We start from the raw sequence: 26,365 nt of genomic DNA on the forward strand, positions 1-26,365 counted from the left end.
CTAAGATTCAAATCTCTCTAGGGTTCCAGACTAGAAAGCGTAAATCAAATATTTACTAACCATTAACATTCCACTTCATGTGGAATAGGCCTATTTGGTAGGCCTAGGATTCAGAAAGCTGACATTTTGTCCAGATATAGTATCAAATGAATGGCCAGTCTCCAGAAAACTGACAGTTTGTCCAGATATATGGACAAACTGAGATATTTAAGCAGGAAGAGAGAATCCATGTTTGTGTCACAATTCAGTGTCTTGGGTCTGAGCTCAGATTGTCTCCCATGGGCTAATAATCAACTGATGAGCTTTGGAGAGATTTAGGATTTAGAGCTTATAATAAATGGAGCGCAAAGGAGGGCCCAAGAGAGGTAGAGACAGCATGGAAAAGACAGAGAAGGAGAGAGAGAGGGAGAGATGAAAGGGTTGGGGAGGGAGAAAGACAAAAGACGAAAGACAGGGGAGAATCATATTGAGAGTCAGGCGGTGAGTGGTACGGAGGAAACCAATAGCAACCAACTGTGTGTGGGAGATTGATAGAGAGAGGAGGAAGGTGGAGAACGAGAGAGAGAGCAAGCGAAGAGAGAGGGAGAACGCAAGCGCAGCGCGAAGTCCAGAGCTGGGCGATAGAGCGGAAGGAGGTCGAGAGAGAGAGAGAGAGAGAGAGAGAGAGAGAGAGAGGGGGGGGGGGAGGGACGTAGGCAACACGGCCGTCAGAGACGAGGGAGCAGAGCGGAGAAACTGAGAGCCAGGGCACGCCTGGCCTGAAGGAGGGAGGGCTGCTCCCCTCTCATTACCGAGTCAAACACACACTCGCACACACACGCGCGCGCACACACACACACACACGCAGGCAGCGACAGCAGAGGCAGCAGCAGAGAGAGGAGAAAAGCCAGACAGCCGGCATTGAGACAGAGGGAGAGTGAGAGAGCGCCTGCCATCCTGCAGCCATGGCAGACATGGGTGAGTAGCACATGATCTTACTGAGTCCTATCTGCCTGCATGGCGTGTGTGTGTGTGTGTGTGTTTGAGTCAATGAGTTTGAATGTGCATGTGCTCGTGTGTATATCTACGTGTGTGCGTATGTGCGTGCGTGTGTATGTGCATCTGTGTGCACGCATGTCTGAGCCATGGATGTGGGGTGACGGATCAACAGGGATAAAAGTGAGGCTGGATTCCAGGAGACAGGAAGCCAATGTGTCTTAGGCTAGTTCCTGTGTGTTTCAAAGGTCAGGATGACCTACTATAAACAATCGACCAGGTGACCACTGGAGAACAGGGATGGGACAGCACCTTGAGAAAGAGAAAGAGAGAGAGAGGGAGAGAGACAGAGAGAGAGGGGGGGAGAGAGAGAGATGAAAGGTTTTCATCTGGAAACACGCTGTTAGTGTGACACATTGCTTCACCAAGAACTAAGGGTAGTTTACTCTCCGCAGGGTTAATTCGTGTTAATTAGTCTAGTGCTGTCAATTTGAATGGCTTTTACAGTACAAGTTACAAAAGTCTAATTAGTAGGCCAGTATATTACCTGGAATAATATGTCTGGTTCTACTAGTCTGCCACTGTAGGTCTATTTTCACACTACTTATCAGGGATTAGCCAGAGTGATTAGAGTCCTTTTGGTAGATCTGTCTGTGGCTGTGCTTTCTAGAGCATGTTGGCAGTACAGCACTCTCATATCAAAAGACTGAATGAGCTCTGCATCCCTCCCAGACAACTTGAGGATCTGTGTGTGATGGGACAAGACAATGTCAAAAATGTATGTTGCGTGGAGGCTGTCAGATATTTATAGATACAAATATACTTTTTCTCTCTCTATCACATACACGCACTTGTGTAAAAAATGGGTGTCTCCAAGCCTGAGGCTGGTTATCTACTCTTTAACAGGGTAAAAGCCCTCCTTTCCCTCCTATAGCTATATATTTTTCTATATTTTATGCATGCAGCCTCCTCTGCCTACATAGTGTATGCTATCTCATTTAACAGAGATGCAATGCAGCTCAATTAATTTGCAATGCCTGGAGTGCTGGGAAATGTCACTGGTCATTATCAACGTAAAAAGCAGTTCACTCTGGCTAGGGTAGAGTTACGACTTTGCTCAACCAGGTTATTGACAGGGCAAGGTGATGGATAAGGGCTTGGACTGTAGTTATGATATATCTGTGCTATAATAAAACACTAGGATATGCATGCGCATTTCTTCAGAATTATGGGGGTTGCAGTTTCCAGGATTGATGTGCGAATGTGTGCCGTAGAACCGAAAACTTTGATGTGCTGTCAATGCATGTCTGCAGTATGTGATTTAGATGGAACAATGTTGATGTAGAGAATGAGCATGAGTGTGGGGGTGTGCCTGCCTGTATGACAATAATAATACTTTCTGCCTAGCCTATGTGTCAATGCCTTCATGTATGGATGAATGTAGCTATGCATATCTTTGTGTGTTCCAGACTCTCTGAGCGAGGCCCTCAAGGCTATAAGTGTGAGCACAGAGCTAATAGAGGAGGAACTCACGCCTCACCTAGAAACCTTGCTGGCTACACTACTGGAAAAGAGTGAGTCTGTCTGCCCGTGTCCGTCTATCTGTCCGTCTATCTGTCCGTCTATCTGTCCGTCTATCTGTCCGTCTATCTGTCCATCTATCCATCCATCCATCTATGTACAATATTATCCATCAATCATCCATCTACGATATTTGTACTGTACAGCTAGAGCCAGCCAGGGGGACCTGGTTTTATCCACAAGTGTTAACCTCATTACCCACAGTACTGCCCTCTCATATCATTCTTCACGTTCTTGTCTCGCTGTGTGTTTTACTGCACCATGATGATCCCCAGAGACAAGGCCAATGTGCCTCGGCTCGAGCCAAACCTGCACCCTCTTCTATCCATCTCACTGCTGTCATGTTCCCAGCAATGCCCCCCTCCTGCTGTCAACATGCGAGGCTGCTGTGTGTCTACAAGGGATTGCAAACACACGGATCAGGCTTCTACATTATTAGCTTTGCCACAACATGGTTACATTTAACAATTTGACATTTGATTAATTTAGCAGACACTCATGAAAATACAATTAGTATAGAAGAGGAAATATAGTGATATATATATATATAGCACTATATTATGTATATAATGTTACTGAGACCGTTAGAGAATATTTTAGTGTTGAAATACAGTGTTGCCATCAAGATGGGATGATGCAGAGGCACTGACTAGTTACTCACTTCATTTTCTCCTTTTTTCTCACCTCCATATAAGATATTTATTAGCTCAACCAGATGTCTGACGAAGCCTTGGCCCAAATCTCTGACTCTATAAAAAGCCTCTCTTCTGATGGGAAAAAAGGGGTGCAAACGTGTTGAGAACCCCCTCCTCTCGTGTCTCTGGATCCACACGGCAGCACACTGAGGCGGGGACGTGTTATCTCAGCTCCAGAAAACCCCCCCACGGCTCTGTTTCTCTGCCAGAGGGGCGTCATGAAATCGGTTAAATGCCAGGTGTCTGTCTGTGTCAGTCTCTATGGGGACTGTGGAGCCTGGATAACACCACCTTATGATGCAAGGGGTGTGGGAGAGAGTCGCCGTGGCCCCGCATGGCTTCAAACACCCAGGTGGATTTGGAAAGCTTTGGGGGGGGGGTGGGGGGGGGGGGGTATTATATATTGCGAGGAGGACGGGTGGGCGGTGTGGGGGGGGGGGTGGTGGAGAGAGAGATAGTGGGTGTGAGTGAAAGGTAAGATTAAGGCTGCGGGGAAAGACACCGAAACAAGCACACGCACATGATCCAAAGCAAAAGCCCCCTATGCAGCCCCACCCCACCAAACACACACACACACACACACAGCCACCCTTCCTTTAATTCATCTGAGGTTACATAAACGGCTTCAAATGGCTCCCCTCAAATAGGGAGGATGGGGACGTTGCCATGGCAGCAGGGCCTACCCTGACAGTCTGACCTGCCTCCTCCCTGGGCTGTTGTGGCGCACTGTGACAGAGAAGCACCATCAGCTAATACTAGGTTTACCCCCCAGCGCCACACTGCTACTATAATGACCAGCTCCAAAGCTCAAATGAAGCATTCTATTTCAGTCCTTTTCCAGTGTCCTCCTGGAATCTCAGTGGGGTTCCAGTCAGTGCTCAGCAGAAAGTGTGGAGGAGAGGAGAGACAAGGGTGCCCTTTACTCAGCAAAAGGACATCATTAGTTTCCCCACAGGAAAAATACATTATACATTGTACTTGGTGGCGATGATAGATGTATAATGAGATTTTTTTTTTCCTTGAGGCATTACTAGCTGGTAATGAAGTGGTTTTGCCGATGTCGTACGTCAATGTCTTCGCACTCGTTTACATATGAAGTTCATGCAATAATCGACATCATATGATACAGAATCATAACATTTTGATCATTTGGTTCAATTTGTGTGTGTTTGATGTGGGTGTGTGTGCACGGTGTGTGTCCACAGAGAAAGGTGCAGCTGTGGAGATAGCCAAGAGCGGCATCCTGCCCATCCTGGCCCAGGCCCTGAGGAAGAAGAGCCCCCTCACCAAGACGGTAGCCCTGGTAGTGGCCGAGATGGCACGGGAAGGTATGATATCATTCTTCAGGACCAAGGGACAGGGGGGGTTGATACGGGTACATAGTAGCATTACCAGACTGTCGACTGTGAGGTTGACAATCAGGCCCCGTCAATCCCCACTTTGTGATTCCAGACATCATATAGTTGAAAGACTCCCTGATTGAAAAGATTCTCTCCTGTGATTGGAAGCCTTTGAATAGTTCCACTCCAGCTGTGATGGTCGTGTGTTCTCATGGGATAACCTTCCCCAGGGAGTTGAATCCTCATTATTTAGGAATGCATATGTATCACCCCTGCTCCGCATGTGCCCTTTGAATTTTTGTCGATGCTAATCAGCCCTTTTTTTTTTATTAATTTACAGCTTTCTTTGTATTCAGATGTTGCCTTTGCTTGTCTGGTCGCCCTTCTGGGCTCTTTTTGAACACTTTGAAGATACCTCCTTCCTTCCTTCTCTCCTTCCTTCCCTCCCTCCTTCCTTCCTTCCTTCTCTCCTTCCTTCCCTCCCTCCTTCCTTCCTTCCTTCCTTCCCTCCTTCCCTCCTTCCCTCCTTCCCTCCCTCCTTCCCTCCCTCCCTCCCTCCCTCCCTCCGTGTGAAAAAACCATGGATCAAACCTAGTCAGATAGGTGAAACTTAGGTTGCTTCTTTACACAGTCAATAATCAACTGTCAATAAAAGGAAACACAGGGCCCTGCTCGTGTTAATCACTCTCTCCACGTGTGTGTGCCTTTGTGTTGAAGCTGCAGTGAGGGATCCGTGCATCGAGGCTGGCCTGGTGACGGCCCTGGTGCCCCATCTCAAGAGCGCTGACCAGGAACTGTTGCTGAGCACGGGCAGAGCCATCGGACGCATCTGTTTCGACAACAGTGAGTGACCGTGGCCGCGACAGGCAGGGGACCCTGTCGCCGTCACTCTATCTGGCACTGTCAGCTGCGGTGACCAGAGATGAGGGATGTGCTGATGAGTCATGTTAGTCAGTGTTGGCGCGTGTGAGGCTGGTGGGTGGAAACGCGTGCGTGCCAGAGTACGAGAAAGATAGGATGCCGGTTCTTGTTTTGAACGCCTGCCCCTCCTCAGTCTCCATTTATTATTCATTATTCATATCCCCCCACTAACCCCCAACCCTCCATGCCCCCCCCCCCCCCCCCCCAGCGGCACAGCAGGACCAGCTGGTGCAGAGTGGAGTGATCCCGAGGCTGGTGGCCATCATGAGGGAATACCCGGAGAACGACCCCCTGGTCAACGTCTGCCTCCTGGCCCTCTGCAACCTCGCCGATATGGGTGAGGAGAAAAAGCGCAACCCACGTCCTCAGAATGTTCCGGATTGGGGACAGCTACGAATGCATCCCTGATCGGTTCACCGTGAGTTGTAGACTGACCTTTGACCTTTCAGACACGGCGCGGGAGGCCCTGGCGGAGCTGTCCGTGGCCGAGGTCCTCACCTTCCAGCTGAGACGCGCTCCTGATGCCGAACGCAGGCACATCATCCTGGAGGTGCTGGGATCGCTGGGAGAGAGTGGTGAGACTTGGGCCATTTTCCACCTCGCATAGTGATTCCTAGCGAAATGATGAATCTCATTACAAGGATGATCACAAATTCGGGGCCGTTTGCAATATTTAACAGGGGAAGCAGGATCCAGATGAGGTTCGTGATTTGGGCTGTGGATCAATTTGTAATCTAGGTCGACAAAGCTTTGCTCACAGCATTTCTTTTGCTCCCGGCTTTCCTCCTGCTCTTCCAGATGTGCTGAAGCTGCAGTTCGTGGAGTCGGGGGTGCCCGAGGGTCTGTCTGAGATGATCCGGGGGCTGCAGGGGGGCTCTGACCCCCATGACCTCTGCAGCATTAAGATCGCCTCCAACCTCATTGTGTCTCTCCTGCTAGGGGGTGAGTAACTCAGGCAGACACCCACCAGCCCCCTCATTACACATCCTCAACCAGTTGGCATGACCAGGAATAGAACTGGCGACCTTCGGATTACTAGCCCGATTCCCTCACCGCTCAGCCACCTGCCATCCCTCAGTTCACAAGAGCCTTTTATTTATTTCTTCTAATCAAGCCAAAATCCATCAAGTTGTTGATTATGGACTTGACTGTGGACTCCTTTGACCTCAAAGTTGTAGAGGAGGAAGGAAATAGAGTGTATCACATTCAAGATGACAGTGACGATGTTGATAATGACGGTGGGGATGTTTGTGACGATGGTAATTGATGATAACACTGCAGAAATCGATCATGACAACGAAATCCCATCAATAACCTACCGTCTGTGTGTGGTGTTTCAGACGACTCGATGCAGAAATGTTTTGGCGAGGGCAAGGGGACAGTTTACCAGGACGTTCTGTCCTGGCTCCAGTCCTCCCACTCTCAGCTGCAACTGTCTGGGGCGCTGGCTATTGCCAACTTTGCCAGGAATGGTGAGACTGTTTGAAAAAAGAAAAAAGGAAACACGTTTTGAAAGGTTTTCACTTGAGTTCTGGGTGCCCAATGTTCTGTGTCTATTTAGAGATGTCACTGTTCCTTTCAACTTCAATTACATCTTGTCAACTCTCTATCTCACCTCTCTCTGTCTCTCTGTCTCTCTCTGTCTCTCTCTGTCTCTCTCTGTCTCTCTCTGTCTCTCTCTCTCTCTCTCTCTCTCTCTCTCTCTCTCTCTCTCTCTCTCTCTCTCTCTCTCTCTCTCTCTCTCTCTCTCTCTCTCTCTCTCTGTCTCTCTCTCTCAGACAGTAACTGTGTGAAGATGCTGGAGCTGGGGGTGGTTCCTCACATCCTGACTCTGCTGGAGCAGCATGTGGACGAGGGAGATGTGTCTGTGCAGCACGCTGGACTGAGCGCGCTCCGTAACCTGGCCATACCAGGTACGGGACCACACACACACACACACACACACACACACATACACACGGTTCTGTCTGAACCTACATGAGCCCTCTCTCCTCTCTGTTGTGTCCAGGCACTAACAAAGTGCGCATGTTGGAGGACGGGGTGACTGAGAGGATAAAGACCCTGCTGCGTTCTGACATGCCCCCCGTCCAGTTCAAACTGCTGGGGACCCTTCGGATGATGGTGGACGGCCAAGGTAAGAAGGAGGGGTTTCAACATTTCCCGGCCTTTTGTGTGTTTGTTTTCGATCGAAACATGAATTTTACGGCTTAACATGCGGTAATAGCAGGCTTCAAAATGTAGACGCGTGACACCGAACCACCAACATTAGACTGAATGGGTATCATTAACGCCCCCTGTTGAAGGGAAAGTTATGGTAGATGTGTGAAGCCACAGTTGGAATCACAGTCTATTAATTCCAACTGAAGCGAGCCAGAGTACATGAGAAAGGGCGATGACCTGTCACATGAAATTGCACGGCAGTGCTGTTAGGTCTCCTTAATTACCGTGCTCCAGTAAGGGCACACTACTCAGAGACGTTTTTTTACACACTCTCTCTACTGTTATTCTCTCCTGTTCTACAACTCTATGTTTACCTCTGCTCCGCCACCTCTACATTCCTATCTGTTCATCTACTCCTCTATCTTTATGTCTTCCTCTACCTCCACACCTCTATCGCTACACCTTTCAACCTCTATGTCTCTCTACCTTTACCTCTGCGCCTCTCCTCTCGTCCACCTCTCCCTTCCCTCCGTTGTCCTTGTCTTTTTCCTGGTCTCCTTCACGGACTGGGATGCACCTCTCGTCCCCCCCTCTGTCTGTGTGGGTGTCAGAGGAGGCAGCCACCGTGCTGGGGAAGGACGAGGTGCTGCTGGGCCGGGTCATGGAGTGGTGCGAAGCCAAGGACCATGCAGGGGTCAGAGGGGAGGCCAACCGCCTCCTGGCTGCCCTCATTAGACACAGCCGCAACCTCGTGAGTCTCTCTCTCTCTCTCTCTCTCTCTCTCTCTCTCTCTCTCTCTCTCTCTCTCTCTCTCTCTCTCTCTCTCTCTCTCTCACACACACTCACACAAACTCACACACACACACTCCCGTTCAAATTTACAATGTGCAAGTGCGTTCACCCACATTATTTGTGGATGAACACCCCACACTCAGAGACAGATGGGTGCCCGAAGGGCTGTTTGCTTCACTTGAATATTTCCACATGCAGGCGTACATAACCGACACCTCCCTCTTCTCTCTGTACAGGAAGTGATCCACGCTGTCACCAAAGCAGATGGGGTACGGCACCTTATCTCCATGGCAACCAGTGAGCACGTCATCATGCAGAATGAAGCCCTGGTTGCTCTGGCGATAGCCTCTGCTATTGACATGGGTATGGGATTGATTGATAGAAAGCTCTGTATTTGTTATGGTATATTTAGTACCATTTATCCACAGACAACTACTGTAGGGTAACCCTCTGCTGGGATTGCCTGACACTACAAGTGCTTTGATGGCTGTTGATAAATAAAACAAACCCAACGTGCAGTAAGATGTGTGGGTCTGTTTAAGTGTGTGTGTGATCAGACTCCATGTTGTTTAAGCATGTGTGTGTGTTCAGACTCCATGTTGTTTAAGCGTGTGTGTGTGTGTGTTCAGACTCCATGTTGTTTAAGTGTGTGTGTGTTCAGACTCCATGTTGTTTAAGCATGTGTGTATGTGTTCAGACTCCATGTTGTTTAAGTGTGTGTGTGTTCAGACTCCATGTTGTTTAAGCGTGTTTGTGTGTTCAGACTCCATGTTGTTTAAGCGTGTGTGTGTGTGTGTTCAGACTCCATGCAGGACTCGTTCCAGGAGGCTGAGCTCTTGCCCACGCTTCAGAAGATGTTGGAGGATCCTGTGGGGGCATTGGAGGTCAAGTTCAGCGCCTTAGGTCTCATCTGCAGCCTGGTCAACTCTGGTAGGTACCAGAGTGGGATGAAAACATTAACACACACTAATAGACATGTGGTACACATTTTACATTTACATTTTACATTTTGTAAAATGTGTGTTACATTACACACATACACACATAAAATGTGTGTTACATTACACACATGCAAATACAGACACATGCATATACACACACCCATACAATACACACCCATACAATACACACCCATACAATACACACCCATACAATACACACACACGAACACACGCGTGGATGGGGTGGGTGTTATTCTCTTGTGCTGTCTGTGTCTTCCTCACTCTCAATCAACATCTCTTTTCTTCTTTCCTCTCTCCGTCTCCTAAATCCCCAATTCTTCCTCCTTTCTGCCCTCATTCCCCCCCCCCCCCCCCCTCTCCCAGGCATGATGAAAGAGCAGATGGATTCCCTGAACCTGAAGGAAAGCCTCACCAAGCTGTCGGGCAGTTCCAACACCAAACTGGCTTCCCAGGCTGACACTGTCCTGTCCATGCTCAGTGAGTCCGGCTAAACTGACCGCTCCACTGCCCCCTTGTGGTCTACACGACCACAGACTTTCAGCACCGTGTGCCACCACCAACCCTCAACCGCATCAAACCAGTTTGGACCACGCAAACCAACCTTCTCTTGGTGGAGAATGATGGAGTGGAGAAGGTGTGTGACGACACTGATATTTCTATCTAACGTGTTCTCCGTGGTTGCGGCCATCTTCCAACTTCTTATCATTCGGTCCAACGGCAAGCACATAGGGACAATAAGCACTGACCAACCCATCTCTCTCATCATAACTCATTTGACAAAGAGCTAATAAAAGTAGCCTATGACTGAAGCACAAGCTGTGGAGACCGATACACGCAATCCCAAATATTCACTGTCCTGTCAAATATCAAATCCACTACTAAGCAAAGTACTAAATGTAAATCAACTTAACAAAATAAACCAAGCAATTCTATGTAACATTGAATAGATAGCATAGGGATTTGTGTATGTTGTCAAATGAAGTGTTTGAACATGTATGGCACCCTAGACTTAATTACCTTCAACATTTTATATGTTAACGCTAAATAAAAGAAACATACATCTACTGTCTTTGGAGATTCAACATATGTTCTATGCTCTGTGCATAGACGGTTGAAGTATTAGGCTATTACAGTATACAGTATATTACAGTGTTACCGAGTTTGTGTCTTCCTTGTGGATTTTTGGACGAGTTCATTTTGGCAATATCTGCAGCACATTGTATAACAGCATCAAAAGGAAATCCTTGTCTTACCCTAAGCATTACTTTAACCAAAGCACATTATGGGTTACTGTGGAAGCCTAATCTAATCAACAATTTTCCATTATTAACGATATTTCAGTTGAAAACGACCAGCTTCTGCAATCAATACGGTGTGAGGACATTTTAAGTTTCAACAACACAATTTTACTATAATCAACCATTGATACCATTGACAGTACGATCCATAATTGTCAGGGGAAATGTCTTCCAAAATTTGACAGGGAGACTCCCATATACTTTGTGCTCTGATGCATGGGTGCTAAAACTAAATTCTACTATATGAGAAGTAGACAGCAGTGTTTCCACAGCCTGACAGTGACAGGTCTCCCTTTAGTGAACTCTGAACACTGATCAATAGAGAAGGATCAATAGACCACAGGATCAATAGACCAATAAAGTGTTTGTCTGTGAAGGACTGTTTTAATGAGACACTCAAATCCCAGCTGATTCCAAAATCCTTTTTTTAACAATAATGAGTTTAAAACTCATGTGCACATTATGAAAAACACTTTGCACGGGAGAAAAGCACACTCTCTTTTTCCTGTTGTGGTTTTAAGGTCTATCATTTTTTTGTTTGTTGATTTGCCTATATAGGTGTTGACGTGTAATGGCTTACAGGAGCGTCTGGCAATAAAATAATCATATGGTCCGAAGGTTATGCCTATTTATTATTTTGACTGACGCATAACTGACTGGGTGGATGTGTGTTTATGAATGACGTGGGCGGGTTCATGCTGTTAATAATGTAACACGATATTCAGCCTTTCTCGTTTGAGTGCAATCTGATTAACAAGAGAGGGTACAGAATACAGAATAGATTTCATCTCTAATGCCTTTATGGTATCTCTTTCAAAGCCTTTTCTAGCTTCCATTTTTTATTAGTCCTAGTTATGGTGTCTATAAAGACTTGGTTGAATCAGCTGTTTCCGATACTGTTGTCGTTGTAATTGGAAGATGATATTATAATATTAAGGTGGTGCCCTGTTGAATCGATACTTCATTCGAAATCAAATGTGTCTTATTCTCAACACCCTGCTACAGTCATCTACCATAGGAACTAGCCTGCGCCGTAACTATAGAAACGTGTACCCAATGAGAACGTAGACACACCCTATGTTAAAATTCGATTTTTATTAAATACTTCTCAAGATCGTTTCAATAATAACAAAGATATGATCTACTGACATTCAAACGAACACTTGATAGTTTTAAATTCATGATTTTATTAATTGTATGGTCATGCAAAATCCAGCATCTAAATGAGAACTCAAGAGTATAGTCATATGAAGCCCCTTAGTATATGGTTACAATGCAATACATTTACTATTAAAAGGGGAACATACCAAGCTAAGGCTTTTAATATATATCTTTTTTTGCACTTTTTATGTGATACATCACTTGATTTCAATATTTGAGACAGAGCCTTTTCAATAAACCTTTAGGATGCAGGTAACATATACAGATTTCCATTACTTAATCAAGTAAACACAGACAGTGAAAAATATTACCAGAAAGTAGACATGCATATGTCTTCCTCTTGTAAAACTGCATATAGAGTTTGGTTGTTAAGAGTGTGTGGCTTTTAATAGTTATTTTCAGTATTTCATCTCTTTTTTGTAAGTGGATCAAGGCGCCTCTCCTCCTTCCAGCTAATCAGATAGGTAACAGTAGAATAGAGGGGGAACTATTTCCCCCCTCTCGGTTCACTCCGTTTTCCTCCTTCCCTGTTTTGATAACTCGAGTTGTAGTCACCGCATCGTTTTTCTACTCGGATACAAGAACATTCCCATGGCTGCGTGAACACTATGGATGGAGGTGCCTGGCCTGACGGGGTGCTAGATACAGAGGAGAAGAGAAGCCAGGGCTCACGGCACAAAGTCAGGAACACTACGCAGAGCCAGTAAAACATCACACGGTTTAGTACTGTATACATCATCGTCATGGTGTGGAAGAGGGGTTGGGGGGAGGGGGAGGGGGGGGGGAAGGGGACAGTCTCATGGCAAGGAGGATACGTCATGGCGTAGTTGCCAGGGTGGGGCGGGCGTGTCACCACGCGACTTGTGACGTGGCGACGGGGCACGTTCGCGGCGTCGCGTCGGCTGTCCGACACGCTTTGATATCATGTTGGATCATGGTTCAATCATTTCGAGATGTTTTCTTTGACCTTAAACGCCCGTCCTCTGACAGGATTGATGGAGTGCACGTTACGATGGGAGCGGCTCACAGGTTTGAAGCAGGCTTCACTCTTGATGGTACAAAGTCAAACACACACACAAACATACACACACACACACGGTTCAACTGCACAGTGACAAACAGCGATCCAATGGCTAACCATCGACACAATATGTTTGAACGATATGTTTTAAAAGGGAAACTGGTTCATGTGTTTCTTGATGCGGGTACCAAATAGGTGTGCACTGACACCATCCTGTGCACGTGAGTTTCTCTGTGTGTGCGGTGGAGTCTACTTTTTACTGATTGTTTATTGATGACTTTTTATTGGGATTGTTTATGCATGTGTGATGGGGTCGGGGGACGGAGAGAGAGGAGGCTTAGCTGCGATTGGCCAGAAGCCTTGGCCCCACCCCCAGACTCGATAGTGCCCCCCCCCCCCCATATTTACAGTTTCAATTCGTGGAAACAAACAACTGAGGTTATCCAGAAGCAAACACTAAGACCACTAACAGCTAGTACAATTAACTACAAACCATTACAAACCATTACAAAATGGACCAATCCATTGATTGCCTTCAGCATGGTCCCAAAACACCAGCCACTAAGTCCGCCTCCCATCCAAATATTCTGTCCAATCACCAGCCATCAAAAATCATGTGGTCACTGGTAGTTGGCCATGATCCAATCCCAGACTTTCATTGCTTTCTCCTTTTTAACATGCTATTCCGTGCCCATGAATTTGACAGAGGTACGGCAAGCCAAGACAGACAATATACAGTGTTCAAGAACAGGACCAGAACAAGAGACAGGCAAAAGAGTGACATCATCTTCAACAGAGTGGCGCGAGTGAGACAGTGACAACGGGATGGGGGGAGTGGTTTACCAGGGATCGTCATAGAAACAGATCCCCCGGGGAGTGGGCTAGCTTAACCTGAAGTTGCAGAAACGTCCACTCAGGAAAAAGGTGAACACAACAGCATTGAGTCTCAAGTTCATGTGCAAAACAGTACAGGCCATTTTAAATTCATTATTTTTTTGTTGTTGTCATCCTTGTATTAATTAAACATGCTTAAATCGTAGTAGAAAACCTTACAGGAGGGAGAGGTGTCGTTTGCACTTTCAGGGTTTGTGTTTGAAGCCTCGGTGTGGGAGAGTGCTGGGCCTCCAGAAGCTAGAATGTTTTATTGTGCCCTCTAGTGGCCAAGAGGCAGATAGCATTTAACTGGGAGTGTTCTGCAACTTCAGGTTGTGCTGGTCAAGAGGTTGTGGCTGAAGAGCAGGCTGGCATACAGACCCAAAGGGCACAGCACATGTGTGGACACGTCCGTGTGTGGATGGATTTACACGCAGGACCCCAACGCACAAACAAAGCTAGGAGTCGCAAAGGGAGTTACAAGGATACAGGGGACATCGATACATCCACACACACAGGCGCGCACACACACCTCCCTTCTCCAAACCCTGAAAGGAAAGAGTTGTTCCCCTTCTCCTTATAAATATCTATGTATTTCATAACTACGTTAAATAAAGTCCCATTTGTAAAAAGGATTCTCTTTAAACACAAAATACTTTCAAATACAGCATCATTCAGAAGATAAAAATGAAGATCCACATTAACACATTGGAATACTAAAAAACGTAACCCCCCCTCACTTCCCCAAAAAGCTCACTTCTACATGAAAACAAATGTCTTTATATGCAAAAAATGTCTAAAGTCTACACTTTGGTGCTTTTAATTCAGATATTAAGTAATATACTGTAATTTAGTTGTTTACGTCCTCATTTTCCCTATTACCATTTCAATGCATCAAAATAGATATACATGTTAAACGTGAAATTAACAAAGCAAAAAACACATCTTCGCTAAAATGAGGAGTGTGTGCTCTTCCTTTTTGGGAGAGGAAAAAAAAAATTATTAAAAAGATCATGTGTGAAGGCTTTGTTTTTGTTATTCTTTTTTTTTTTAAACGAAAATTGAAATATTTCTTGTACATTTGTTAATACTTCAAACACCTTTCCAAAAAAAAAAAAGAAAAAAAAGATGGATCCATGAAAGAAAATAAGAAGACAGTGCCCCGTGTGGGCATCAGAAGCATGCACCGTCCAGAGGGCGGGGCTGCTGCCTCGGCAAGCCCTCAGCGACAAGGGTTGGTGGGGTTGGTGGTGGTCGGTGTTGTCGATCGGTCAGACAAGCGGTTGGCGGTTTAAATATTCTATTTTGTTATGTATATATTTTTTTTTTTTCCCCCCCTTGTGTTTTTTTTTTCAAACTTCAAGCGGTCTTATCCGGCTGGGCTCCTTGGCGCCAATCCGACCACGGAGAGAAAATGCTCCAAACAGCTTCAGAATTCAGGTCAAATCTGAGAGAAAGACAGAAAGGGACAAACACAGAGAGAGAGAGAGAGAGAGAGACAGAGAGACAGAGAGAGAGAGACAGAGAGAGAGACAGAGAGAGAGAACAAAAAGTGTGTACAAGCAAGCGTCAGAATCAGACCCGACAGTCAAGCGTGTACTCATCCTTTTCCCGCTACATGTTTAGGGTCGAAGAAATCCTCTGTGTGTATGTGTGCACGCGTGTGTGTGAGCGAGCCACTGGCAGGTGTACCTGGGGCCTGGTAAAGGTTCACTGGAGGGGCGCGGCGGGCGCCCCCGAGCAGTGGAAGTGCACGTTGAGCCACTTGGCGTCGCGGCGGTGCCACACGCGCGTCTCCTCCGACTGGCAGGAGCGCGGGCGGCCCTGGCTGTCCATGTACTGCGTCAGGCGGATGTAGGCGATGCAGGCGGCGTCCTCGCCAATCAGGTGGACGTGCGGGTTGAGGATGGTGGTGTGCACCGGCTTACTGTTCTTACTCAACACTGGAGGAGGACGACAGACACGGTTCACAGACAAAAGATGAATTATATATAAGATTCACGTGGTCAGATGGTCAGATGGCTGAGCGGTTAGGGAGTTGGGCTATTAATCAAAAGGTTGTTGGTTCGATTCCTGGCCGTGCAAAATTACGTTTTGTCCCTGGGAAAGGCACTTCACCCTACTTGCCTCGGGGAGAATGTCCCTGTACTTACTGTAAGTCGCTCTGGATAAGAGCGTCTGCTAAATGACTAAAATGTAAATGTAATGTCAACATTTAGGGCTTGAGCTCCACCTTATGTCAGTCTGGTGGCGCTTATGACAGCATCCGACAAACATTTCATTGTTATTGTTTACTCAGGTCAGAAAGTAGAGGGATGTGCGTACAATTATCAAAGTAGAATTTGTGGAAGTCCATGCCCTCCACCAGGTTCCCAAGAGCCTCCGGTTCAAACGAGGTCAGTCCAGGGTCACAGATTCTCCTGCAGAAGAAAAAGCTTCAACATCTCCTCAACTCAAAACATACTGGACCAGCAACCAAGTCTGGACTCTGTTTTTGTGAAGTATTTTGAACAAGAACCAAAAAAAGGTCTAGTCATTGGACGGCAATGTTATTGGCAAACAAACAGGAGCACGGAATGACAACAAAGGTTGGCCCAGTGGCCCCTGACTCACGTGTAAGCCTCAAAGTCACCATTGTTAATGGCTTCGATCAGCTGCTCGGTAATCTTGATGATCTCCTGCTTGCGAGCTGAAATGGAGAGAAACCGAGGACAAAAGGACAAAAGACAGACAGAGAGAGAGAGATGATCAGATAAGCTTAGAGAAGTCCTGGCAAACCCTAGAGGTGAAGTTGTCCCTCCCCATGCAACACTTGTATTCTGCTTCCTGGGTTTATACCTAACATGGGCTAGTGGCAGAACCACAGAATGATGACCACCTTCATTACGATGGTAGACATACGTAGGGTGAAGGCTTCTCTGGGGAGTATAATCTGTCAGTCCTAACTGTCTGAGCCATAGACATATATATGTCTATGGTCTGAGCCCCAAATCTTCCTTTCAAGACCCTGTTTTAAGTCTGAAATCCCTGTTCACAGATAACGGGCAAACATTTGAGTTTGTTGTTGTCCATCCTTGCCTACATCTCCTGCTGGTTCATTTCTTTTGACACACACCCCGTAGCACACCAGAAGACCACCAATCAACCCAAGTAGCCTCAGAGGGCCACACATGAGAAGCTAGAGATGCGCACACACAAGCAGGAACACACAAACAAACACAGATAGTCCAAACTTTTAGAAGAACCTCACAAAGTGGGTCAAATCCACGCAGCACACAGAGCCTTTATCAAGCGCACACAGCACCCCTAATATACAAACGGTACAGTTTGTATTCAGTTGTATACAGTTCACATTGTCATTGGACTCGTGAACTGGCAATTTGGGCACTAGCCTGGCTGTTTAGAAGCTTGCTAATGTTGGCTGCAGCGTGTATGTCATGTTGTTACTAGGGACAAAGCTTGGTGTTAAGTCTTTATTGTGAATGTCCACGCACGAGCTAAGCCAGCAGCACAGCGAAGTTAGCTAGCGACTAAAGCCAGGGGAATAAACACCTGAATGATATGCTGGTTCTGCTGCCAGGCAACGAGGCAGCAGAGCCAGCAGCACTTACTGAGCAGCACGCTGCTGCCCCCTGGTGGAGGCAGCCCACGCTCTAAGTCAGGACAGGCGCTCACAGCTGATTTGGTGTTTTGAGCATCTTCGTGCAGGGGGGCAGCTGGAAGACAACACGATGACAGGCGTAAAATGGCCGCCGTGTCATTAATGTCAGCAGGAGGGGCAACGCGACCTCCCACAAGGGTGTGTGCGTGTGTTTGTGTGTCTCAAAGCTTTGTTTGCGTCGTATTGCATCGTGTGCAACTGAGAAATCTATCGAGGCAAAATCGCAGTTTGGCGACATCGTTGGCGCAAATCCACAGGCACACAGGCGTCGCGCGCCATTCACAGACAGACAGACACGCGCGCACGCAGATTAAACGTTGGGTTTAGCTGACGCGGCAGGTGGGGGAGCGGGGAGCTACTGGACCAGCAGGGGGCAGCAGCCCACCATCAAACCCAGTCACGGTGATAAATGACACGGCGAAGAGACAGACCCAACAGATGGATAGACGCACTGACTGACAGACAGACAGACAGGCAGAACACACAGACAGACTAAAAAGACAGACATACAAAGAAGAAAGAATACAAAGACAGAACGGACACACAGACTGAAAGATAAGAAGAATAGACAGACAGGCGACTTACAGACATACAGAGAGAGAGAGAGAGAAAGATAGACAGATAGAGAGCACAGAGAGACAGAGGCAGAGCAACACGAGTCGTCGTGGAGATATCTGTTCGGCAAGCACACAGGACCCGGTGTCAGGGTCTGGCTCGCGCCGGATCCGCTCAACCCTCGGGGGGTTCTGGAGAGACGGTCGGACGGACGAATACCTAAAAAGGGCAGCGGGCCTCAGAAGGCTATCACTGCTCACTACTCGCCACGGGAGAAGGAGAGTCGGTGAAAAATAAGCGCAACGTTTCTGTGAGATAAGAGGGGCTGTGTGGGCGTATGTGGGTCCGCAATGTCGCCGCCACACCAGGAGGGCATGTAGCTGGCCTCGAGGAGAGGTCTGAGAGAGAGAGACAAGCCGTGTCAGAGGGATGACAGAACGAAGAGGAGGATGACACACACACAAGGACGGACACCCCCCCCCCCCCATCACCACACACACACACACACACACGGGAACAAACACACACACAGGAACGCACACAGGCACACGCACTGGAGACACCGTAACTTGACATTCAGCAACCGTACGGACTTCAAATCCAATACTTTTTTTTGGGGGGGGGGGGGATCCTACCCACCCGAGGTCGTTGTCACTCAAGTACACATTCAAGAGATGCTGCATCATGGAAAGATCTCAAGAAATATACATGGGGGTGGAACAGATCAAGACATTTTTGCACGACGCAGCGTAACTAGGAGTGCAAGCAACAACAAGGGGGCCGGACGAATCAGGGGGGACATTCTCAAGGGGGACAGTTTGGATGGCGGGACAGGGTTAGAACAGGGGGGGGACAGAGTTGGGGTCAGTTTCAGAGGCGACTGTCCGAAAGAGGACCTTCTCGAGAGGGGACAGCCGTGTAAGAAGAGGTCAGAGTTGAGAGAGGAGGAGGAGGGGGGGGGGGGTGTGGAAGCTGCTGCTGACTTACAGGCGGGTGGGCAGTGAGGGGCCTGGCTCTGCTGGCTCTGCTCCTCACTGGCACTGCACTGGCTGACCACTGCGCTGTCGGCGCTAGCCCCGCACGCAGACACTGCCCCCGCCGCGACACACACACACACACAAGGCCAGAGAGAGACATAGCGAGGTCAGACCATTTTTTTTTTTACTACTGTCGACAAGTACCACACAGTGCCTTGTTTCCAAGCCAATGCCCTCTGGACATTGAAACACACTCTGAGAAGATGTACAGTACAGAGACCATTAGTGTACGACAATTAAACCCCACAGCACCAAATACCAGACGGAAAAAAAAGACACAGGAGACAATTCATGTCACACAACTACAGTACATCACACAGAGAACACCACAACACACCAACAGACCACCAAACCATTGAATCCCAATGTTTAAATAAGCCTACTTTTCTGTCATAAGCTCCAGCCCCTCCCAGTCAGAGCTCGTCATGCCTCTCTGTCTGTGCTCCTACTCTGCCACACCACCAGCGCAACACACAGGCCTTCCGCAACACCGTGAGAGCGAGAAAATGGAACGCTCCGGTCTGTCACTCCCAGCCGGAGACAATATTAACCCTCTTTACCCCCCCCCCACCCCCACCCCTACTGTAAACTGGGCTTCTGGAAACATACTGTACGAAGTCAATATGATTGAGTTTGTCTTTGTGTGCCATGCATGTGTTTCTGTGTACAGGAGGTCTGAAAGAGGGCTTTGTTTCGGGAGATATTTTCACCCTCTCTCAGAATGTGGGGCCTTGTCGTTGCCCGGCGCAGTGACGTCAGTGGGCCGGTCACCTCCGGACCTAGAGACCGTTGCTATGTTTGCCTGATGGTTCGATGCGAGAGTGTCCTTGTAAAATAAAAATAAAAGACGAATTTTCCCATGAGGAGCCGTAAGGGCAACATATTGTGTGTGTGTGTGGTGCGTGTATGTGTGTACGTGTGTGTGCGTAAGTGAAGATGCTTGTTTCGCGGATCCCATGTCACTCATGCTCCACTGACTGCTGCCACACTTGTGAACACGGTTTAAGCGGCCAGTTAAAACAGGCCAGAGCCCTTCTCTAAACAGTGCTCTGGAACTAGCAGTAAAAAGGCTGAGCTTGTAAACTTGTAAACCCTGAAGTTCACCACTCAACGGAACACACCCCGTTATGGAGTTGAAGGTTTACAGTGCAGGCTGATAGCACCACGCGCACACACACACACACGCGTGCAAACACACACCCACACACAAACACAAGTTCAAGTGCAGCCCAGTGCCAACTATCTGAGCCCAGGGGAGATGATAGAGAATGGGGAGTCTATTTGAAAGCTAAGGGGAATTAGGGAAGCAAAAGCAGGACATATAAGGCCTCAGTCTGTGCCTCAGCCAGGCTCAGTCTGATCGGCACTGCTAGCCTGATCTGCCTTTCTCTCCCAGACCCTCCGAGCAGTTGTGGAAACCTGTTCCTGAACACTGCCATGCTGTCCGTACATGTATAGAATGGATTTCCACCTACAGGCACACACACACACACACACACACACACACACACACACACACACACACACACTGTCTGCCTGTCTCTTCTGATGTACTAAACCATGCAGATGTTCACTGTAGTACACACTCACCCACCATTCACTTACTGTATCAGCCGTTATAGGTTCTCTGAAGTAGCATTGTAACCTACAGTGTAATCGATGCTTGTTGTTGAGGGAACAGAACTACATCGAAGCTAGCTCGCTAGCTTTGACTTATTTCGAACTCTCCCTTAACCTCCACACAGCTTGTTCACGCATGCATCCTATTCATGACCTGGTACGAGGAAACCCCCAAAAGGCTAACTCTCTGATGCCTAGCCGGAGTTGACAGTCACACAATACGACAGGAAGTGAAGAAAACGTGCAGAATACGTGAAAGTTTGACGTGTACCTTTCCTACCTTTCATATCCTCCTCTTCTGTGGTGTTGCAGCTCTCCGTGGAGCCCTGTGGGAGACAGGGTGGAGAAAGGTGGAGGAGGGAGATAGAGAGAGGGAGCAGGAGCGACGGACAGGGAGGTGCAGAAACAGAGAGCGGTCAGTGTTGAGTGGCGGGGGTTAGGCTGGTGGCGGAGGGTGGTTGACGAGGAACTTGGTGACCTTTTCCCCAGGCTGACAGACAGACAAGACAGGTGGATGGATTCCTCCCAGGAACGCACAAACCAGCGAAGCCAGCGGGACGGGGCAAGCGCACAGAGCCACACACACCAAAGCAGTTGGTTTGGTGAGGTGGGAGGATTAGTGTGTGGGCAAAGTGTGCGAGGGAGTGCGAGTGAGTCGGCATTAGTGACTTGAGTCAGTGCAAATCACTGCTCCTGTTAGTGGTTGTGCCACAGGAAGCATTATGTATACTACAGTGACTTTAGAAGGTTAGTGCTCTAGTGAGTATTCTCTACAGAAGCGAAGTGTCCGTACTAGTGAGTTCTCTACAGAAGCGAAGTGTCCGTACTAGTGAGTTCTCTACAAAAGCGAAGTGTCCGTACTAGTGAGTTCTCTACAGAAGCGAGGTGTCCGTACTAGTGAGTTCTCTACAGAAGCGAGGTGTCCGTACTAGTGAGTTCTCTACAGAAGCGAGGTGTCCGTACTAGTGAGTTCTCTACAGAAGCGAGGTGTCCGTACTAGTGAGTTCTCTACAGAAGCGAAGTGTCCGTACTAGTGAGTTCTCTACAAAAGCGAAGTGTCCGTACTAGTGAGTTCTCTACAGAAGCGAGGTGTCCGTACTAGTGAGTTCTCTACAGAAGCGAGGTGTCCGTACTAGTGAGTTCTCTACAGAAGCGAGGTGTCCGTACTAGTGAGTTCTCTACAGAAGCGAGGTGTCCGTACTAGTGAGTTCTCTACAGAAGCGAAGTGTCCGTACTAGTGAGTTCTCTACAAAAGCGAAGTGTCCGTACTAGTGAGTTCTCTACAGAAGCGAGGTGTCCGTACTAGTGAGTTCTCTACAGAAGCGAGGTGTCCGTACTAGTGAGTTCTCTACAGAAGCGAGGTGTCCGTACTAGTGAGTTCTCTACAGAAGCGAGGTGTCCGTACTAGTGAGTTCTCTACAGAAGCGAGGTGTCCGTACTAGTGAGTTCTCTACGGAAGCGAGGTGTCCGTACTAGTGAGTTCTCTACAGAAGCGAGGTGTCCGTACCATTGAGTTCTCTACAGAAGCGAGGTGTCCGTACTAGTGAGTTCTCTACAGAAGCGAGGTGTCCGTACTAGTGAGTTCTCTACAGAAGCGAGGTGTCCGTACTAGTGAGTGTGCAGAGAAGCCAGTACTGGTGTTAGCGGCGGCTCTAGAGGTTACAGGTATGGAAGTGTCTTACCTTGGTGCCGTCAGCTGGGTTGTGCACGACAGTGGTCTGTGGTTCCTAGGGGAAGTGGGAGACAGTTTACCATGCAGGGAACCCACCAGGGAGCCGGGCATGTGGAACACACACACGCGCGCACGACCTGCACACACATCATGAGCACACGCACACACGGCAAAGCACTGGAGCCACAGCACAGAGGTAGCAGTTGGGTCCTGCTATGGAAAGGGGTCCCGATGGAAGGGGGGAGGGGGGGGGGAGGAGTTGGATTGTATACTACACAGTACTGTTATGAAGCCATACCTATCCCTTCCATGCTGTCCCAACACCATATCATTTTACATGGAGCTGCCAAACCTAAAGGAGGGTCTTGAGCATGTAGAGTCCAGATTGAGAATGACAGGGGGGTGGTTTGGGGGGTCTGGGTCAGACCGGGTTGACCGCCCCTCTGTCGCCAACCCAAACCCAATCTGGACCCTGTCGGCACACAGTTACCATGGAAACACTCGTCGCAAAAGCGCCTAGTAGCCCACACTTCCACATATCATCATTCAGACACAACACACCCAAATGCAATGACCCCCCCCCCCCCCCCTTCTCCCACTCCCACCAAATACCCACACAGACTGCCCTGCCCATCACCAAGCCCTTATTGCATCCCAACAGAAAAGAACATACAGTCTTAAAGAACCAACATGAAAATGCAGTCGCTCCGTTAGACTATTAGCCAGGCTTGGCTCTTAGGTCCATAGCCTGAAGCTCTTATATATATAGCTAATATAGGTTCATGTACAGAAGGCCTATCTGGTTTACTACTTGAGAGTCTCTAGAGGCCTTAAGACCACATGCACATCGTTTATCTGGCTATTTAGAAAAAAGCCAGGAGGAGCATGCGGCTAATGCATGGACAGGGCCGTGCATGAGAGGACTGGAGGAGAAGCCGACAGTGATGTCATAATGCGATTGTCAGAAATGCAAGTCTCTTTTTGTCTTCTTGCCAGAGTGGTGATTACGGAGCAATGTGCCACAATGGGTTTGGTCTCAGATTAAATGGCTTCATTGAGGTTTCAGGCCCACAATCTCCCAGGACAATGTAAGTGGACAGTCCGTCTGGCAGGCACCAGCTCTGATTTTCAATTTAAGGCCATTCGATTCTGTGCTCCCATCATGTCATTTGTTTCTTTGAGGCAGAGTGCAAGGACTGTACCACTTGGGAGGGGGGTCACATTGGTGAGACCCACACAGAGGGACTGCATTTTCTACAAGTGGGATCTCTCTGTTTCCAACCAAGTCTGGCTCCTGTTTTACCCATACAGAACAATGCTGTAGTTGTCTACAATTGTCTGTAATACAAATGGTATTTTATGTAGTTTGCATTTACTAACTCTAAAGATGTAACCTGTGCACATACATTTAAACTATACTATTTAACTACACGCTTAAAGAACATGTAAACTAGCTGTCAAGCTGATACCCTCCTATCTGTGTATTATTTTGCTCCAGTATCTGGGTAAAACAGAAGCCTAGAGAGAGGGGTCACAGGCACAGACCAGTTGTTTAGTTTAATCAAAACCTCCGCCGACATCACACAGTTTATCTCGAAAAAAACAAAGGTGGAGAGGAGAGGGCGGAAGGGAAGGAGGAAGGGAGGGTCAAAAGAACAGGGGGGGGGGGGGGTCACCAAAGAGGGAATGAGATGAACAGATGGGGAGGAAGAAAATGATGGAACAAAACTCAACGGAACGGTAGGGGACTAAAATAGGCAACAATGTCAGTCAAAGCAAGGATGAGAGAAACCAAGTATAGATGAGATACCATTGGTGCTGAAGATGATATGCTGCTGTCTTTGGTGCTGCTGGTACTGCTTACTACACTGTTTTTATTGTTGTTTGTCAGCGGCTGGGGCAAAGAAAAACAACAACAACAACAACACAAAATGACTTCTGCTCAACAGTGTTACAGCTGTCCAGTCTATCCTACGGAGCTGAGATGCAAGGCTGCGGCAGCTGTGTGTGTTCCTAGTGTTACTCCAGTAGGACAGATAAGATACAGTGGACAAAATGACAGGCTACTGGATCTCTTCCTTACACACTCCCGTCTTGAGCTCAGAGCTCGGCAAGAGTCTCTGTAGGTTTGCGTGTGTGTACGAGAAAGAGAGAGAAAGAGAGAGATAGAGAAAGAGAGAGAGAGATGTCTCATTTTCATCCAGTGAGCGGGGTATGTCTGGTGCGTTTCTGGAAACAATTGTTGAATGCTGTCTGCCGTACGGGCGCTTAAAAATTCCGCGAGCAGTTTTTTTCTTCTTCTCTTTAGCACACAAAATGACAGCCTCCTTTGAGCGTCAAAAGGAATTTGTAGGGAGAAAGAGGCGCGCTCTGAAGGCCCTGACACTTCAGGGGGAGCAACATTAGCATTCTTGACACGCTAAGTGACGTTAGCGCTTGCCTTCCATTTTCCCAATGCCTGCGTGTGAATGTCTCCAATTGGCCGTTTGAAGTGTCTGTGTCTACCTCTCCAATGTGATGTCTTGTTGCATGAGTGTCTACAATCTTTTCACTCAAGACATGGCCCAGGGATAGCCACGTTCTCTAAATACACAGGAATATTAACCCTCGTGCTGCCTTCGGGTCACATGACCCAAAGGTTCATAACGAACCATCGTTGTGTTTACCCAATTTTACCCAATACAAAAACAAATTAAAATAATTTTCTTTTAACCTTTGCAATGTGGGGGGTCTGAGACAGCCTAGCTGTTAAAAGAAAATGCTTCACTTTGTCTTTGTATGCGGTAAATTTGTCGCAATACGACGGTGGGTCACAATGACTGATGGGTCAGAATGACCCGAAGATAACACAAGGGTTAAGACACATGCGCTGTCTAAACACTCGGGGAGAGGTGGTAACAGGAGAATACCCAGGCCTCTCAAAATCAATATTGATAGGTACCTGCTGGGGTAAAAGATATCACGGTCTCTCTGAGAACAGCAGGGAACACAGTTAGCACAACCTCGAACCAAACCAGCAGGATTCTATCCAAACAGTTAACCAGGTGGCTCCAAACTGTGGTCCTGTACATTCGAGTGAATAGCTGTAGCTAACTGTTCGCGCCTGTGCATGCAGTGAAAGTCCTTGACGAGGAGGTTTTCCTACATTGAAATTGCAAAACTATTTTCCGTTAATGAAGTGTATGGTGAGGTTTATAAGAGGAGGTTGGAGAAAGAATCAGGAGAGTCGATTTACAGCCTACCTGTTAAATACGGATTGTTTTGTATAGTTGGGTTGTAGTGTAGCTGTTTAGTCTATCTCCAGTTTGGGTTTGTTTATATAACCATCCCTAGTGATTACATTGCTTTGGCACAAAAAAAGTAACTTTTTGGGGATCTAAAAGGACATTCCTAGTTTGATCTTTTAATGCTGAACTTTATTAATAGCCACGTCACCCACCCTGGGTTAGTTTAGTGTAATTTCCTGTACCAAGGCCTGACATCAATAAACCAAGAAGGCTCTTTAATATCTTAACGTAATGTCAAGTTGTAAATTACATCAATTAACGGGCAAAATGCCGTTGAAGTATCAGAAGGTGCCAAGGCACTTTCTGGTGATAAAAAGCCCTGGTGTCACCTTTAAGACTCTTGACATTCATGCAAGATGAAAGAGCCATTATCAAACAGGGCAGTACAGATATTCACATACTTTTTGTCGTGAATTTAGCCTTAGGAGTCTGGCCTACCTTATACCTGTACTCCTTGTCCTATAACACAAACTAGGGACAAAATAATGACAACTACCAATGGGAGGGGGTGAGGTGGATGTGATGGTGGGCACCAGTGATATTGCACTGACAGAGGTTAACCCACTGGTGTGTGATGGACCTCTAACATCGTGGATGTTTGGAAAGAGGAGCTTTGCAATGATTAACTATGCATGCGGCACACATCCTCAGTGCCTGTTGGCCTCTTTCTTTTTGCTGCTAGTGACTCCCTTAAAGTGACGTTATATATTTGTAGACACTTTCAAAGCGCAAAAGCTATCTAAATTCAGGCCAC

At 47.5% G+C, this 26,365-nt stretch overlaps 2 protein-coding genes across 24 annotated transcripts in view; one reads left to right on the forward strand and one right to left on the reverse strand.

Moving 5' to 3' along the window:
* Nucleotides 1-424: 424 nt before the first annotated feature.
* si:dkey-191g9.5 (rap1 GTPase-GDP dissociation stimulator 1-B) lies at nucleotides 425-11,337 on the forward strand. The gene is made up of 14 exons (XM_062463682.1): nucleotides 425-957; nucleotides 2,445-2,549; nucleotides 4,457-4,579; nucleotides 5,309-5,434; nucleotides 5,721-5,849; nucleotides 5,962-6,087; nucleotides 6,311-6,454; nucleotides 6,853-6,984; nucleotides 7,291-7,425; nucleotides 7,521-7,646; nucleotides 8,284-8,423; nucleotides 8,701-8,827; nucleotides 9,266-9,394; nucleotides 9,790-11,337. Exons 1-14 carry the CDS (start codon nucleotides 945-947, stop codon nucleotides 9,915-9,917), a joined length of 1,683 nt encoding a protein of 560 aa, XP_062319666.1. The 5' UTR covers nucleotides 425-944; the 3' UTR covers nucleotides 9,918-11,337.
* A 462-nt stretch (nucleotides 11,338-11,799) lies between these two features.
* Nucleotides 11,800-26,365, reverse strand: part of camk2g2 (calcium/calmodulin-dependent protein kinase (CaM kinase) II gamma 2) — a 50,632-nt gene continuing 36,066 nt past the window's right edge. For 4 of the 23 annotated variants that reach the window (XM_062463668.1, XM_062463666.1, XM_062463662.1 and 1 more), the window contains 8 exons: nucleotides 22,335-22,379; nucleotides 20,924-20,978; nucleotides 18,983-19,084; nucleotides 17,391-17,495; nucleotides 16,393-16,468; nucleotides 16,105-16,199; nucleotides 15,472-15,722; nucleotides 11,800-15,226 (listed from right to left, as the gene is read on the reverse strand). In XM_062463668.1, the coding sequence (XP_062319652.1) occupies nucleotides 15,490-15,722; nucleotides 16,105-16,199; nucleotides 16,393-16,468; nucleotides 17,391-17,495; nucleotides 18,983-19,084; nucleotides 20,924-20,978; nucleotides 22,335-22,379 (711 nt within the window). In that variant the 3' untranslated portion in view covers nucleotides 11,800-15,226; nucleotides 15,472-15,489. Of the gene's footprint in view, nucleotides 15,227-15,471; nucleotides 15,723-16,104; nucleotides 16,200-16,392; nucleotides 16,469-17,390; nucleotides 17,496-18,982; nucleotides 19,085-20,923; nucleotides 20,979-22,334; nucleotides 22,380-24,134; nucleotides 24,219-26,365 lie in introns of all 23 variants that reach the window. The other 19 variants (XM_062463679.1, XM_062463678.1, XM_062463674.1 and 16 more) reach the window with 13 other exon arrangements.

Source organism: Osmerus eperlanus, chromosome 6 (assembly GCF_963692335.1).
Source record: "Osmerus eperlanus chromosome 6, fOsmEpe2.1, whole genome shotgun sequence".
Classification (NCBI taxonomy): Eukaryota; Metazoa; Chordata; class Actinopteri; order Osmeriformes; family Osmeridae; genus Osmerus; species Osmerus eperlanus.